Source organism: Chiroxiphia lanceolata, chromosome Z, assembly GCF_009829145.1.
Source record: "Chiroxiphia lanceolata isolate bChiLan1 chromosome Z, bChiLan1.pri, whole genome shotgun sequence".
Lineage (NCBI taxonomy): Eukaryota > Metazoa > Chordata > Aves > Passeriformes > Pipridae > Chiroxiphia > Chiroxiphia lanceolata.
In genome coordinates, this window is record NC_045671.1 from 29,533,286 (window position 1) to 29,550,565 (window position 17,280).

Sequence of the window (17,280 nt, forward strand, 5' to 3'; positions counted from 1 at the left end):
TCTGAAAACAAAATCCCTTATGCATCTGAAGTGCCCTGAATCTGAGATTATCCATAGTGCAAAGCACAAACATTGTCTCTTGCATTGTCCTTTCTCCTGTCAGGGTCAGCTAGTCTGGGAAAAGATGAAACTGCTCAGGAGTTGAGCAAGAACTATATCCTTGGAACTGCAGCAGCCTTCAGCGTGCTCCTGCTTGGGATTGCAGTCGGTTGCATAGTCATGTCCCAGTTAATGAGAGACACGTGAGTTGGTTTCTTTCCAGTTATTTATTGCTACCATTGGCAATGGAGTGTTTGCACAGTGCTGGAGTGCCAAGGCAGCTCCTGGGAGCACTTTGCTGAAACCTCCATGGTATGGTCCTTTAACTGGGTTCTTAATTCATATCCATGAGCAGACTCCTCTGAAATCTCTTTGTACAGAAGGACCCAGGGAGATGAAGCATCACCAGTACAAGCTGATACTTACTCTGCCTGAGAAAGCAAGGTTTAAACTAGAGATAAAGGCAAAGCAGAGTCAGGAGAAGGAGCAGGAAGGGGTGACAGAGACCAAGCAAACACGAAATTCAGCAACAGCTGCCGCCTGTCACCAGGGATCTTTGCGGCAGAGCTCGCCCAGCTATACAGGAACATGGGCACAGACCCTACACCTCTGCCCGCTTATCCCAGCTGCTCTCTGGCTGACAGGGCCTCTTCACAGGAGAACTGGGTTTCCCTGGACTCACTCCATCCCACACCATCCTGGTGTCCCTGCTACCAGTACCAGCAGGGGTACTTTACTTTAGAAAATCATGTTTTGGTTTATGGACAATATATAAATAAATATATTGTTAAAAACATTGAGTTCTCACCTGTTTTGGCTGTTTGTGTTGGGATAGAATGCACAGAGCTGGAAGCAGGACTGGATCTGTGAGAGGAGCTGGAAGAGACCTGCACTCCAGGGAGGGACACCTTTGTCCCAGCATCTGCCTGGTTTCCCAAGTGATAGTTCTTCCACTAGATTGGGGGCATGCTGTTGAGAAGTGAGGTGCAAAGGCTCCACCTCATGATGAATGCAAATGAATGATTTGTCTTGCAGCTCTGAGCTTTGAAGCACAGGCACTCAGGTCTTTCTTTCCAGAAATCCATATCAAAAGCTCTATATGAGCTGTATAAAAAAAGCCAACTGGAAGTAGCCTTATTTGTTACTATTTGTGTCTGGCAGGATTCTAGCAAAAAGCTAGTCTTGCTACAGTTTCATAACCGTCAAAGAGTCCAGTTCCTACAAGTTCTACTCCAATACAGCCTCACAGCCTAGCACAACATACTTCAAGTAGGAAACCTTTACCATATGCAGATGGGCACGCTACAAGAGTATGTTACTCTCAAAAAAACAGATTATTTTAACCCCTCTTCCTGATTGATATGACAAGAATTTACATGAATTGATTAAAGGGTTGAGCCAAACCTTTCTTTTTTTTGACTCTGCAATTCACATACCTGTCACTCCACATTGGAGCGTTTCAACAACAATTGTTCTCTCTGTTGGTGCTGTTTTAGATATGTAGTTAACAAAATCCATCCTCATCTACCCAAATCCACAAGCTATTTTCCTTTTTTCAATATACAATTTTTGGATGCATTTCAATATATCCAGTGGTTCAGCATTTTTCAGCTGACTTCCCCACTGCTTGCACAGTCCTCTGACCTTTGCCCACACAAGAGCCAATGATAGGGAAGGTCATCTGCCACGGTCTGGGGGAGAAGGAATAGGACCGCAACACTGCACAAAGGGTTCGACACAAGGTAGAAGGTCAGATGCAATGGCTCTTTATTGAGGGTGTGTGAGGGTTTATATAGGGTTTGGTATGGAAAGGGCTAGAAAACTGGGTGGAGCATGGGATAGACAGCCAGGGGAACAAATGAGAGTAAGAACTTGGAAAAGAGGGAGGAACTGGGGAGGAGCTGGGAAAGTAAAGGGCCAATGGGAGCTCTCTCCACACTGCAGCATTTTTTAGCCAATCAGAGGGAGGAGCAGGGAAGGTATGGGATAAACAACTCTGGGCAAGCCTGGACATGCCCAGGCAATACAAGTGAATGGGGATAATACAACCACATGGGGACATTACAAAAACAATATCTAAACTGGGGATAAACTGTCAAGTCCATAAGATGGAGTCCCTTTATGTGCCGTAAATTTCTCTCCAGGCTTTAAAACTTTCCCAGTCAGACTCTTGCTCTACCACAGTCATTCCAGCCAGGAATGTCAGATGGGACTGATCCCTTACATTCAGATTTACAAAGCAACATTTTGTTCAGATCTGCACCATGATGACAATTCATTTTGCCAAGGGGATGAGGGGCAGCACAAGAGACACAGACACCAACCCCAAGGAACAAGTGTGTAATTTTACTATAATGCAAAACAGCAAAGAATTACAAAAAGATAAGCTCAGCAATGCAGCTAATAATTACTACAAAGAGTGCCTATAAGAATGATACATCACCAGTTACCCTGATACCATAATCAGCATCCGGACCCACACATCAGCTGGGGAGCCCCGCTTGCAACAAAGGGTCGGAGAACCCTTCTCAGTAACTGGGAAATCCTACTCAGTGTGTCCACTCATAGGTGAGGTCTCCATCATTGCTGTGAAAGGTCCAGCTTTTGTATTGTTAAACAAACCAAGCTTACATAACCACTAGTGCAGAAAATATCTGGCTTCCTTCTCTCCTTGTGTTTCACCCAAAGCCTGGCCAGGGCTCAGGGGAAAACCAAGCTTTGACAATCTGTCACCAAACATGGCCAGACATCTAATTCCATGGCACTGACCAGTCTCTAAATACAGAAAGATAAATACATTCATATTTCACTGAGTCATACATATTTGATAATGAACAGATACAATTATTATTCACCAATGAGCATATACAAATATATCTTACTAATAAGCATACATATTTACACACATGTAGTCTTATCATACTACATATTTTACTGAGAAGCATACATAATTTTTCTAATGGGTGGATACATGGCTAAATATAACGTTAGGTTGAAAAGTTCATCTAGAGATAAACTTTGGCTCAGGGCCTGTTGTTCAGGCCTCAGCACCTCAACTATCTATCTTACCTACCTTAAAGCTAACCCCCCTGTTTTCCATTTGATCCCTTTCTTTTTCATCCTACTGGCAATGAAGACCTCCCGAAATAGATTGAGGTGATTATTGGTGGATTTATATTGTTAAGATTATTAAGTTTGTTTGGTGTATTTGTGGCTCAGGAAACGTGTGTGTGAATGGACTTTACAGAATTGTCTGCAGTCAGGTAGCCTATTTACAATATTGGTATTAAATTACAGGTGATTATTGTTGCAGTGTTCCGATATAATATGCTGAATTTGAAGCAGGTGTGATTTAGTTAAGACTCAGGACTGAAATACTGAGTGTTTTTCTTGAATAACTAGATTTCACAGTCATCCATCACAGTTCCTTATTTGTTGAGGGACATGGGCATATTAGTGACAGCTAAAATGGAAATATGTAGAGGAAATATTTAATGATGCACATAAAATCAGTAACAACAATTCTTATAAAATCATAGAATCACAGATTCATATATGTTGGAAAAGACCTCTAAGATCTTTAGTTCAGCCTTTGATAGATCACCACCCTGTCAACTAGAACCATGGCACTAAGTGCCACATCCAGTCATTTCTTGAACACCTCCAGGGATGATGACACCACAACCTCCCTGGGCAGCCCATTCTAATGCTTGACAATCCTTTCAATGAAGAAATTCCTCATGTCCCCTGTCTTTGAAAATCATGTTGAAAATCAGCATCCCCACAGCCACCTTCTTTTTGGGAAAGCTGTTCAGGTGAAGCCTCACTAACCAAGTTTTCTTATCCATCACGTGTATTGCCATTTTAACCTTTTATTTTGTGACCACTGTTTATGTAAACATCCTGTCTCAGGGGGCAGGAAAGCAATTTTCTTTCTAGCACTCTTAGAATCCTTCATGCCAAGGAGAGCAAGATTTCTGGGATTCCGATGATTTTATTTCTCACAAAGCCATCACAGTTGCTTCTACTGTGATAAATACAAGGCCAATTAGATTTAAAAAAAAAAAAAAAGAGTTTTACATTAAAAAGTTTTAAAATACATTTATGTCATGATTCCACAACAAACTATTTTTGAATTTGTAACAATAAGTCCCAAGCTTAACTGACTAACTATGCTTCTAAATTCATCAGACTCAAAAATTTAAATAGTAGAACCTGATTTAGTTTAAAGATAAAAGATAGTGCTAAATTAAATATGGAGTACATCTCTGCACCTAACTGGTGTATGTACGCTCAACAGGCTGGCTGCCTCTCCATAGCACACCTCTGTGCATCTCAGTGCTCTTTTGGACAGTGTACACGGTCATCTTCCTTGCCTGTACAGATCCACCACGGCACTCAATCATGCAGATCTGTGACTGTATGGACTTCTCATTCCCACTGTTTGTTTTCTAGACTGCACCCTTAACACTTGTAATTCTTGAAGTTATTCTATCTTTAGGTTAACGTAACTAATGTTCTTTAGATTAAAAAAAATTATATACCCTACGTTATCCTGACCTTTTGACAGGACAGTGAGTGAATATCTGTTAATTAAACTGGCAACATAAAATAACCTTGTTCATTATGATAGCAATGCTAATTTATTATGTTGTGACAGCATGACTGCAGTGTGTGTGCATGCATTGCACACATGTGGAGGGCTTAACACACATAGAAAGACTGTAAACATCATTCTTTAAAAAATAATTTATTCCTTGTGAAGAAAGTAGAATGATTTCTTTAAAAAATAATTTATTCCTTGTGAAGAAAGTAGAATGATGATCTTACATAAACCACCCATATCTGTAGCTGACGTAGCATCAGGTTGCTGCATTCGACCCTCTACTTACAGATCACTATAAAATTATTAGGACTAGAAGGAAAGTCACACACTTCCAATCACAAGGCATGGAATTTTACCCTAAATACTCATGAATCTATTGCATCTGCTCTATTTTAAAGGGCAAAACATGCATACACTATTAAAAAAAAGAGGGATAAACCACAGAATTTTCACAGTATATCTTCCTATGGATTTTCCCTCGAAGCTGAATTAATTGCGCATAAAGATTTAAAAAAAGACATTTTCTAGGTGATTAAAAAAAATCCAACCATTTTCTCAAATAGAGTATTTCTGACGTAGCTGTGTTGAGCATCACTCACACTTCCCATACAGAGGGCAGTTACAGCTGTATGTGCACCATGCAATCATTTATCTACATTCCAAAGAGAAGTTGTGAGATTGTTGAATTTCCATGGAGAGAGGAAAACAAGCAAGAAGCACAGAAAGTAATAAGTGCACAGGTAAAAAAATCCAAGGGAAGTTTTTGAACATTCATCCAATAATAAAAACACAAAAAAGGTGGAAGACTATGACTATCTCAAACATCTATAGGGAAAATGCAATTCCAGCTTTAAAATGTTACTTCCCTTTTTATAAAAATATTTGCAACTGTGTAGAAAATTTCAAAGACGGGTACAATTCATACCTGGAAATGGCCACAATTATTTCAGTAACTGACAGTTTATGTATTTGATAAAGTTCTGAAGTACTAATGATTCTATTTAACATCTGTTCTTTACATAAGAGGTATGTGCAGTTCAAGCTAAAAATTTCAACAGAAAGATGCTGAAGTCTACTGTGGTTGGTTAATAAACAGGATCACAAATAAGAAACAACAATTCATACATGGCAGTTTGCTTGTTTGCTTCTAAGAATTTTGGTCTAACTGACATTCCTTCTGCTATTTTTTGTCTGTTTTTTGCAGGGGAATTCTTTCTGTCAGCCTACTACTGTACCAAGTACAGTATATTTTCTTTGGTTGGGAACTGTCCCTGTCGAGATCTCCACTGAAAATGTTGACTGAACGGGTGGTGCCTGTCACAGAGCTGTGCTGATAAACTAATGTAGTGTTACATGTATTTACTGAAGAGAATAGACAATCAGATATACTGAGAAGATTGTACTGAAGGCTCCCCGCTGAAAGAAGGAAAACAACCAAAACACCCAAACCGACCCGCCCAATTACTGTCAGCAGCTGCTGGAATCCAAGCAATCCTACTTGTACTTCTAATTCAGGACTGTAGTTGGAAGAATGTTAAGTACGTGCAGTGATATATACGCAGGTTTGTCTTTTAAATTTTCCTTCTGACAGCACCCCTGCAGGAAGGACAAGACTCTTGCTAAATGAAATGCAAAATGTCAAAGGGTTTACACAGTACAATACACAATTCCATTACTGTGCATTTTTACAATTTGCTTCCTCCAAGAGCCACTCAATTCCATTTAGCAAACCATCTAAAGTTGCAGCTACAGTGTCCTGCACCTGTGAAAATAAAAAAGAAGCTAATGTATTAGAGATATCAGGTAACAGGATCTAACAGTATTTTAACATCACTCCATGTCCATCCATGAAGTCAGAAACAACCATATAAAATCTAAATTTTTATTATTGGTCTAAAGGTCCCTTAGATAAAAAAGGCTTCATAAGAGTAAGCAAACAAAAAAACCCCACATTAAGACCCATCAGAAAAGCTTTCACTCTTGGTACCAATGTGTGTTTTTTCTCAATCATTCCATCAGCTATTCTGGAACACTGTCCTTAATTTACAGATGACAATGTACTTGAAAATTCTTCTTGTAACTCTTAAAGCAAAAATGCTGCTAGCTCTAGACTTCTACGCATTTTATTACTATTCGGATTTTGTAACTTTTATCAAGTGGTTATTACAAACAGTTTGGGTTTTTAAAAGCCTGTAAACATTTTCCTTATGAAAACAAAGGAATTATCTCAAATCAAAATTTAGGTTTTTTCTGGTTTTATTATTCTTCAGCTACACAACATTAACAAAAATTAATTATATGTGTCTGAATGATGCTAATATATACTGTATTTGACAAGCATAAAAAACCAGGTTCAGGACCTCACATCCTAGGTAAAAAACTGATTTGTCAAAAACTTGAACACATCACATCAAGCGAGCAACAGTCTCCTAAAAATGGCCCAAAAATCTATCTTGTGTCCAAGGTCTTGGGTTATGACTCAAGTAACTTAGATTTAAATTAACTGAAGCTTCCTTACTCCCTTCAAGACCAGCATTTGTCCTTCCTTACATTCTGAAGTCTCTTGTGTGTTCCTGGAGAAGTCACTGAACTGCCTATTCTCAGACAGACTAATGATTCAGCTTAGACGACCAGAGAAACTAAATCCCTCACTTAAGTGGAGGGCTCATGTGCTAGTGTTAAAAGCTGCACACTTGCTTAGGTAGGAGTGGTTCAGGAACCTGAAAGCTTAAACTGAATGTAAGTCAAAAGAGAAACAGAGAATAAAGTTTTAAATGCAAGTACCATCCAGGGCTGACATAGCAGATTTAGTTGCAACTGATGTGCCACATAAACACATGGAATTCTTTCCACACCAATGTGAGAGACACAGGACAAAACCAGCAGAGGTCTGTTCGGAGGCCCGAGGGCTGGATCAATCATGGCCAAAATACGAGCCTGTTCCTCCTGACGATCATGCTCTGAGAAACAATTTTTAACATATGAGTCTTAAATACATGCAAATCCAAGGAAGCATTTTGTTGTTATTTCGGAGGGTTTTTTTAATTTCTTTTTTTATTTCAGAGGTGACAAAATAGAGGGCTGGAAGGGCAAAATGATCTAGTTCTGCCTATCACAAGATTGATTCACCTGCACTCATGTCACACAAATATTAATGTCATGTTTAGTTGTTATTTAAGGTCTCCACAGATTCTACCGGCAACCTATTTCAGTCCTTAACATCAGTGTTTTCCTAGTACCTTACACAGATCAAAACTGCAACAAGCCATTCAGACATACATACTGTACAGTCAGCAGCTCTTCCCTTCTTGGATGTACTTTTCTCCTTAGTATATCCCTTCACATTTTTTTTTACCCACTTCTTTTCTGAACTAGTCCTTTCTCTCCATTTAAAGCTGATGAATGTAAAGACAGTTACAGTAATATTTGGATTATTCTGTTACAGGACTATACTAATTTAGACTAATTGCATCTTTTACTGAAGTTTTCCTGGTGAAAGTTCTGTTTCCAGACTATTACACCAGAAACAATGTATTTCAGGCTTCTCCTGCACATGGTCAAGGGTTTTGTTTATGTTGTTTTTTAATCCAGATGATTTCCAATATGTAATTTAGATAGCAATTGTATCAGTATGTGCCCCAAACAAAAGAAGGAGCCATAACCCCTCAAAGGTTGATGAGAAAGTGTCTAGGATAGGGGACCTCTTCCACAGGATAAGCCATGAAGAAATAGCACTAATAAAGCAGATTTTGAAAGGATGAGAACGTGGATTTTGATGTATTGTATATTCTTTGTAATTTTTATAACATTCCAATTATTCTCAAAGTATGAATAAATAAAGATAAAGCCCTTACTTTTATGAGCTTCTGCATTAGCAACATAAATGAATCCATCAACTACTTCGCATACTTTCTTCACTTGATCTATTACACTGTAGTGCATGGCTTGCTGATTCCCTTCTGTGCTGTTCTCTTGGTAAAACATCTTATTCACAGCAACAGATTGCTCTGTCCTTGCTCTCCTCCTTTCCACACTGGAAGATATTTCAATATTTCAGTAGTCAGGTTAACTGTGAAAGCAAAACTTGATCCTGAGAGTCTAGGTAGCAGAGGAAAGGGACAAGAAAATGGTATGAACTAGCAAAACCACTTTGCTCCCTCCCGCCCTGCCTTCTTTCCTGGTGTTCATATAGAGATGGCTAGCAATCTGCATATCCAAATACACCCCAGGACAAGTTTATATAGTGTTGCAAAAGGGAATCAACCAAGGTTTCAAGAGGGATTGAAGCACCTGTACTGTAGGTATGTAAGAGGCTTGGAAAAGGTTTATCACTTCCATGTGAAAACTCAGCAATTAAAAAAAAGAAAGGAAAAGCAAAGATATTGATGTTTCAATTTATAGGGAATTTCGATGCATGTAGAAGTCACATGACAAAAAGATGAGGAAGGTATGAAATGAATGAGAAACTGTACTTTTTATTTAGCAGAGACCAAATCTTATCTTACCTGGTGGTGGAGTACAATGTCAGAATATTGAATTTTTGACTGTTATTAAACTGAAAACTGACTCCTGATCCAATTCCTACAGGGAAAAAATGAATATATGAGATTACAACTTGGCTACTGAATATAATTAAGTAGTAGTCTGAATATTCCAGTGGTGCTATAAAATGGATATATTCAAGCCTAGATATTGCTGCTAGGGGTAGCAGATTTACTATCTTACAATTAAATTTTATACATGCCCTAATTGGTCAGACTATTAATTTAATGAAAATCAATTCAATTATATTCAAAAAAATGAGGCATTTCCATATTTCTGATAATTAGACTTTAACCTAGAAACCCAAATCAGAAAGGAGGCAGACTTGTGTTTACTAGCTGAAATTGTCATAGCAAAGGGTCTAGTCTGTTAAAGACAAGTTGCATTGAAAAGGATGGAGAGAAATTAAAAAACCAAAACACTAAAAAATAATTTTCACACTTCCTACAAATACAGTTTAATTATTCTAATTCTGAGGTGCTGAAATAAACATTAGTTAAAAAGTAATACATTTGTCTCTCTGGTTTGGACTGAAGTGAAATTACAGATGTTCAAAGTTATTCTTTTACACACCAAAAAAAATCCTTCACCTGCTCACGTAACTCTTCTAAATGAAATTTACACCATTCGACATAATCACGTAAAGGATCAGTCTTGAGTTCTTGTATAAAAACAAAAATGTGTTTTTAACCCTTCACTGCAAGCAGTAGTACCTAAACAAAGTTCTGTCTGCATTTATCCATTACAATAAGAGCTGTAACGTGGAATTTTGGATGAAATAAGTACGAGTAGCAAAATAATCCTTCTGACATTGTGCGAATTTAGTCATAAATTCACTGCAGCTATTAGCTTGTCCCAAATGTTCACTGCATTTATCCTTCTGAATGAATACAAAGAAAGAAAATGGTTTTTTTTCCATGATGTTACTGACTTTTACGGGGACAAAAAAAACCATCCTTTTTCTCTGTTTCTCCAACCACATTTTTTTGTGTTATATTTGTTCACAAAATATAAAGGCCAAAAGCCAGAACCATCATTACCATGAATTTGTCTATGAGGTAGGCCAGCTACTACCAGAATTTCTGGGCACGTCATCATCTTTTGCACTAACGAGTCATCCAGCTCTTCCAAACCCGGCCCAAACATGGCAAAGCGAGGTTCCGCCTGAGTGACCAGTGACTGCAGAAAGGAAGTCACAGCCCCATACCGGGGTCGGCTTGATCTCAAACTTCTTCTACCCTGAGGACAGCTCTTTTTGTATCTGTGTGAAATAGATGCAACTAGAAATTAAACACATGATACAGAAGAGGTATTAATCAAACAACATAAATTGACTTAGGTCCCACACTTCTTATGCTTTGCTACTGGTTCAACTCCATAGGTCAAAAATTATAGAGTTCCAAACTGATGCTTTCAAACACCAGTACAAAGCAGGCAAAGACATCTGTTCTTTTGAAGTCCAAATACTGACTTTTTGGACCTTGTTATGTTGCTATCTGTAGATCATTCAGTTTATTTAAAATAAAATAAATTAAAATAAAATAAAATTACACATTCCCACACCCTCACTGAACACACAGTATAGATAAAATATCATCAAAGCAGATGAGTCACATAAAAAAATAAAATTAGGAAAATGAGACTGGTGAGCGCACTTCAAACTTTAATTAGACTGCATCTGTGCTTGAAACACGTAACCACCTGAAATGGATCATGTCCCCTGCAGGTACAGAGCATGCATGCTGTGAAAGATGAATGTTGTCTGCAAGCTTATGCGCTCACTTGGTGCACAAGCTAGAAAGCATGAAAAGACTTTGGTAACCAAGGGGAATAGTAACAGTAAGACAGATATCCTAGAGTAGCAGCTTCAGTCTGCTTCTGCAGTCATGGTAAGCTGTTGCTGGACAAAAACTTCTACATGAAATTTATACCATGTGACGTGATCATATAAAGGATCAGTCTTAAGTTCTTGTATAAAAACAACAAATGTGTGCTCTTCTACACCTACACTGAGATACTTCAGTTGAGATCAGCAGAACCACTAAGTGCACACAGACACAACAGAAATCAGTGGGAGGTGGTTTCAAACAGGTGATGCTCTGAAGTATTCAGACCTGAAGAGATTTAAATCCAATTTCAAAATCAGTATATATTTTGCACTTCAAATTCTGGGTTCATTGTTCCTGTCTGTAAAGTGGGGCTGAAAGGCACAGAGATTGCAGAAGCTAGTCCATTTAATGTGAAAAAACACGGTAACCATCACCTTTGGAAAATTTAACTGCAAATAAATAAAAACCCCCAAACAAACCCATGAACCACTACTACAAATTAATCAATGGAATTGAATGAAGTAAAAAAAAAATTCCCACAAAATAATCTGCTTGTTTAAGAAGTTCTTGTCAGTCATCTAAACACATTGTGAGTGTTGCTGTTCTTGTCAACTATACTATTTGAAACCAGTCTTTTACAGCCTTCAACAATCAGAGCTAAAGCAATACTACTTGTTCTTCTGTGCACATTCAAAAAAACCTTTTTTATTATTAGGTCTTCCATGTAAGATGAAAGAAATAAAGATTCATTCCACTTGCCGTAGTTTGAAAACTTCTTAGTACTTTTATTAAAGAAGAAATCACTTGCCATTCTACTGAGAGCAAAGAACACTTCTTATCAACAGTATGCAGAGCTTTTGAGATGACTGTATTTCTGTGGCATAGCAAAGCATAGTTTATGAACAGCTTTAATTAGCTCTTTTTTTACCATCTTACATTCCTGTTGAGCTACAAACAGAAAGAGCTGACCAGACCATCAACAGCAGGAAACTGTATTTCCAAAATAAACAACAGATTTGATAAAAGATCAAAATTTAAACAGGAGATTACAGCAGAGCTTTATTGCTGTATACATGAAACATGCCTGTGGGCTGAGTATTACTTCTGAAGAGAGACTGAAAGTCATGTAAGGGAACACGAAGATACTTACACTGCCATGTAATCATACAATGCCTTATCGCTGGCCTCTGAAAAGGCTTTATTAAAAACCTCCACATCTGGGAGCGACTTCCAATCAACAGACGCCCAGAGGGGGAGATCCCGCAGGAGAAAATACCTCCACAACAACGGGTCCCGCACCGCCGCCCTCCAGTAACTACTCGTGCTTCCCAGGTGGCACAGATCTTGGGGCGAGAGAAAGGACATGATGTTCAGCTGCACGTCGATCTGAAAACCAGGGAGAGCAGCAGTTTAAGCGACTCGGGAATGTTCCGCGGCGGAGCCGGGAGAGGGGGGGATGTCCCGACCGGGCCCCCACTCACCGGCAGCCTCTGCAGGGCGCTCGCCTCCTCCGCATCTCCCGGGAGCGCTGGATACGGAGGGGCCGCGAACGCGGCGGGACCGCCGCGTTCGCGGCCCCCCCGCATCCAGCGCTCCCGGAGGACACGCAGCCCACCCCTCAAAGCCGCTTCCAAGCCTCCTCCCCGCTCCTCTCCTCCCTCAGCAGCCATGGCGCCGCCTCCGCCCCTCACACCGCAGCGCGCCGGCGCCGCGGACTTTGGCACCGCCGAGGAGGCGCCGCCATCCTGCCCCGAGGGCTGGTTACTTCGGCAGCTTTGTTTGAGTGGGGGGGGTTTTTGTTTTGTTGGGGTTTTTCCCCCCTCTCTCCCCCCCGCCCTTCCCCCTCAGAAATACTTGATTACACTTTGGACCTTGGTATTCCAGTTCTTTGAGATTGTGCGTGAGGGGTTTTTTTTTTAATGCAGCAGAAGTATACATTTCGATTTAAAAAATAATAATAATTAAAAAAAAAAAATAAAACCAGATACGGAAGCAGAGGCAAAACTCCTTAGTTGTGCTCCGAGGACATGGGGTTTCTTCCGGCGGTGGATCTTAGCTGTGGGATTTCACGAAGTCTCGCAACATTTGTTTTGCCGTCGTTGTGTTCCACCCTTGGCTTTTTAAAGGTCCCTCACATACGGTCACATACTTCGTTAGCATGTTTTTCCCTGTTTCTTGGAAGTCCAGCCACACGCTCTGTGTTCCGCTGCCCAGGCTGCTGTCACACACAGGATCTACTGACTCGGGGCTTTCCTGCTTCCCTTCTCCCCCGTGTTTCAGTCCCCAGTAGCACATTTCTCCACTGTACATCATTGCCAGTAAGTGTGTGTCACTAAATATACCTGCAAAAATAATTTATATGGAGTACTTTATTGTTCTAAGAAGTGTACTTTCTTGTTAACTTTTTTTCTTTAGTTTCCTGGAAAAAAATTCCAAAATGACAGTCTCAGCCTGTTAAACAGGTAACCAAAATCCAACAAAAAACCAAATCTTAACCTTGAGATGACTGACAATGCCCAGAAGAGAACACAGATCAAGACTGTGCTTATTACTCTGTCCATTTTGGCCCTCCATAATGCTAAAATCTTTAAGATTGCCATCTAACCATAATTCTGATAATTATGTTTGCCTGTTATCGTTGAGAATTTCAGTATTATGCAAAGGCATGACTGTGCATATTTATGTTAGAATATTTTTGTGCCTCCCATAATGCAAGACTGAAAGATAGTTCTATAGATTGCTCTATAGTAATGCAACTTACATAAAGCTATATAGTGACAGAGGGAATTTGCCAAATCTGAACAGTTCTGCCTGTAGTTTTTACCTGTGTGAAGACTTTAATTCTTTGTACCTGTGTTATCCTAGAGCTAAACAGGCAGACCAATAGGCAAACATCTAGCACCCTCTGCAGCCATATCTGTGCCTTAAACATCTGTCAATTGTCAACTGGATGGCTGCAAAACACACATGCTCAGCATAAAACACCCACAGTCTCAGTTCACCTTCATCCAGTGCGCTCAAAAACACAGGGAAAATGACCACCACCACTTTCTAAAATCCAGGAGTCAAAAAAGAAGGGAGTGAGCACTGCTGCCTGCTTATTTGCCTCATTATTACCTTCTTGTTCTAAAAAGTGACAGGTTTTGAATACAAATTCAAAGAATGAAAACACACAGAAAACCACTTCATAAAGTGAAGCAGTTATTCAGAGGAGGGGGTTGTGGGGTTTTTTCAGGTTTTTTGGGGTTTGTTTACCTTCACTGAGTAATCTAGCTGTGTCTTTATCTTGAAGTAAGACATCTTCATTTAGCTGAAGAGGGCATCTAAAGCTAAGCATCTTCATCAAGTAATGAACTCCATCATTAAGACACTGAGTACAGTTAAAAATGAGGAAAAAATAAGTTCTGGTTAAATTAATGGTAGCCAGAAATACTTCTATGAATTCCCCAAAACCCTACTAAAAAAAAAAAAAGATAAAAAGAAAAAAAGATTAAAAAGCAGCCATATTTTAAAAGTGAAGAGTCAAACTTTAAAGCTGTATTCACAAGCTCATAGAACATTTTCATTTACTTTACCTTTTTAAACGTGGCAATGTTTCCTTGTAGCCATTCTCTCCTTCCTTTTGCTGTATGACAGTACATGTAAAGCAGGGCTCCTTTCCTCCAGTAAAGACATTCTAACAATTCTGCACCAAGGATGTTAATGGGCTGAAATAAAATCCAACAAACTGGGCTAACACAAAAATAACCCACCTGAACTAGTCATAAACACAGTAACACATGCAAAGAGTCTCTTACTTCAGAGGCTGTACTTGACAGCAGCACTCAGAAACACAAGACTAACGGAATACTGAAAATGGCCAAACCAAACTATCATTAACATGTCGTACAACCGTAAAATGTTAGTGAGAGAAATTCTGAGTACGCAACAAGTTATTTGAAACACTATTTTGAGGAATCAGTATTTAAATACAAGTAAGAGTTGAAAATCTTTCAAAATACCTCAAGTTCTGCCCATCAAAAATACAAATACTACCATCCTGTTTCAGATTTTTTATTTTAAAATAATGAAATAATTAATCCTCTGGCTCAAGAACATCAGTACTCACTTCTTCATCTACGTTGCATTCCCTCACTAGATCTTCTGGTTCTGAAAGAATACAAATAAGTTCTTTAAGTTTTTGCAAGGAAGTTTCTTCTGGAAAATCTTCATCCACAAGCTGGTTTTCCTCAAAATACGTTATGTCTAGGACAGCCTATGAAAACAAGAAGACATACAAAGGAAAAACGCTACCGGCAAAATAACGAAGTAGTGGTGTGTTGTAACACAGAAAACTTGTTAGTTTATAAAACAATACAATTTGAAGGTATTTTTAAACACTTTGTTTACTAAAGGTGCAAGTTATAAGTATTGAAAGATTGCTGGCAGTGAACGTAAAGTCAAACCCCTTTCTGTCCCTAAAGTATCAGTACAATTATTCTCGACTCCCAAGTTATCCAAGTCAGCTGCAGCCATGTGCTTCACAGATGTTCACCGTATACACCAAGTAACAAGATATCCTTTTCTGCTCTATCCTCCTTTTTACACCAAAGCTTCTCTCACAATATACACAGATTTTCTCGAAAGTCAGCTTGATGGTTTAAATACAATACCTGGGTATAGAGCTGAAAAAGAGAAGAAGGAGGCTCTTTCCCTTCGTTACAGAGGTCCTTCAGCTTCTCCAGAGCAGCTGAGCCTTTTGCTAGGAAGGTATCTGAAGGAAGAACACAATGCTTCCTTAGCACTGAAAGGCACTCAGCAGGAGCCTCGCTTTCTCTCCTTTTTCACATGGCTTCATCCACCCTCGCGGTATTTACAATAGCAGCTGGGTAACACAGCGCTTAAGCAAGCCAGCTGTCCTGTTAGCCCGCACCTTTCACAATTAAACTGAGGGCATCCGCGGCACGCTCCGCGTTCCCAAGCCGACCCCCACGGTCCGTTCGCGGGGATGCCCTACACCCCGCCCTGAGGGCCGCCCTCCGCCTGGTCCTCGGCCCGTCCCCCCCCGCTGTGCCGCTCACCGTCCCCGGCCGCGCCCCGGGGCGCCCCGAGCCGCCGGCCCAGCGCCGCCAGCCGGGGCCGCAGCACGGGCACTGCCGGCAGCGCCATGGCCGCGCCCGCGCACACGCGCAGGCGCAGCGGGGCTGTGGCACAGCAGAGCCGCGGGAGCGGGGATGGCGGTGCTGGGCGTCGGGGCTGCCTCGCCTCCCTCAGCTCCCGCCCCGCCGGGACAGCCCTGCGCGCAACGAAGGCCGCGAGGGCAACTTTGGTTGTGTGGAGGCGTGAAAGCTCTTGAATAACAGGCGTCCGTGGCGTCTGCGGATCCGTGTCACGGTCCCCCGGGGAGAGTTGCTCTCGTGAGCCTGTGTCAGCAGAATTTGTGTAGTGAACTTACACGTTGGAAAAGATCTTTGGGGTCATCCAGTCCAAACTATGACCAAACACCGACATCTCAACTAGACTGTGGCACTTAGTGCCACATCCATTTTTTCCTTAAACACCCCCAGGGGCGGTGACTCCACCACCTCCCTAGGCAGCCTATTCCACTATTTAGTCACTCTTTCCCTGAGGAAATTCCTCCTAATGTCCAACTGAAACTTCCCCTAGCACAGTTTAAGACTACATGCTCCTGTCTTGTCTCTAGTTGCCTGGGAGAAAAGACTGATCCCCTCTGGCTATTGCCTCCTTCTAGGTGGTTGTAGAGAGTGATGAGGTCACCCCCGAGCCTCTTCCAGGCTAAACAACTCCAGCTCCCTCAGCTGCTCCTCACAGGACTTGTGCTCCAGACCCTTTGGCAGCCTCCATGCTTCGTGCTCTGCTCCAGCACCTCAATGTTCTTCATGGATTGAGGGGCCCAGAACTGGACACAGGACTTGAGATGTGGCTTCACCAGTGCCAAGTATAGAGGGAGAATGATGTCCCTGGTTCTGCTGGCTACACTATTCCTGATACAGGCCAGGATGCCATTGGCCACCTGGGACACAGCTGGGCTTTGTTCAGCTGGCTGATAACCAGCACCCCAAAGTCCTTTTCTGCTGAAAAAACTTGATGGGAGTGCTGTCCCCATCAAGTAATGCTATTTTACAGTGTCACTGTAAAATAGGTGTTACCCATAAGCAAACTGAAACAAAGGCAGCAAGGATCAAACAGTTTATTTATCAACAAATGTTTTTTGTGTGTTTGTTTGTTTTTAAACTTACACTTTAGCATTGAATTACTTATCAT

The 17,280-nt window shown here is 40.7% G+C and overlaps 3 protein-coding genes across 4 annotated transcripts in view; 1 reads left to right on the top strand and 2 right to left on the bottom strand.

Annotated features, from left to right (window-relative positions):
* Window positions 1-799, top strand: part of LOC116780874 — a 51,245-nt gene extending 50,446 nt beyond the window's left edge. For both annotated transcript variants that reach the window (XM_032676235.1, XM_032676234.1), the window contains 2 exons: window positions 104-242; window positions 420-799. In XM_032676235.1, coding sequence (XP_032532126.1) covers window positions 104-242; window positions 420-474 — 194 coding nt within the window. In that variant the 3' untranslated portion in view covers window positions 475-799. The remainder of the gene's footprint in view (window positions 1-103; window positions 243-419) is intronic.
* Window positions 800-4,779: 3,980 nt separating this feature from the next.
* Window positions 4,780-12,819, bottom strand: FBXO4 (F-box protein 4). The gene is made up of 7 exons (XM_032676151.1): window positions 12,498-12,819; window positions 12,167-12,402; window positions 10,228-10,448; window positions 9,151-9,226; window positions 8,500-8,678; window positions 7,430-7,605; window positions 4,780-6,407 (listed from the first exon to the last, which is right to left on the bottom strand). Exons 1-7 carry the CDS (start codon window positions 12,684-12,686, stop codon window positions 6,318-6,320), a joined length of 1,167 nt encoding a protein of 388 aa, XP_032532042.1. The 5' UTR covers window positions 12,687-12,819; the 3' UTR covers window positions 4,780-6,317.
* A 1-nt stretch (window position 12,820) lies between these two features.
* CZH5orf51 (chromosome Z C5orf51 homolog) lies at window positions 12,821-17,280 on the bottom strand. The gene is made up of 7 exons (XM_032676684.1): window positions 17,256-17,280; window positions 16,077-16,418; window positions 15,669-15,769; window positions 15,125-15,271; window positions 14,592-14,723; window positions 14,272-14,386; window positions 12,821-13,358 (listed from the first exon to the last, which is right to left on the bottom strand). The coding sequence occupies exons 1-7, from the start codon at window positions 17,278-17,280 to the stop codon at window positions 13,069-13,071; spliced, it is 1,152 nt and encodes a 383-aa protein (XP_032532575.1). The 3' UTR covers window positions 12,821-13,068.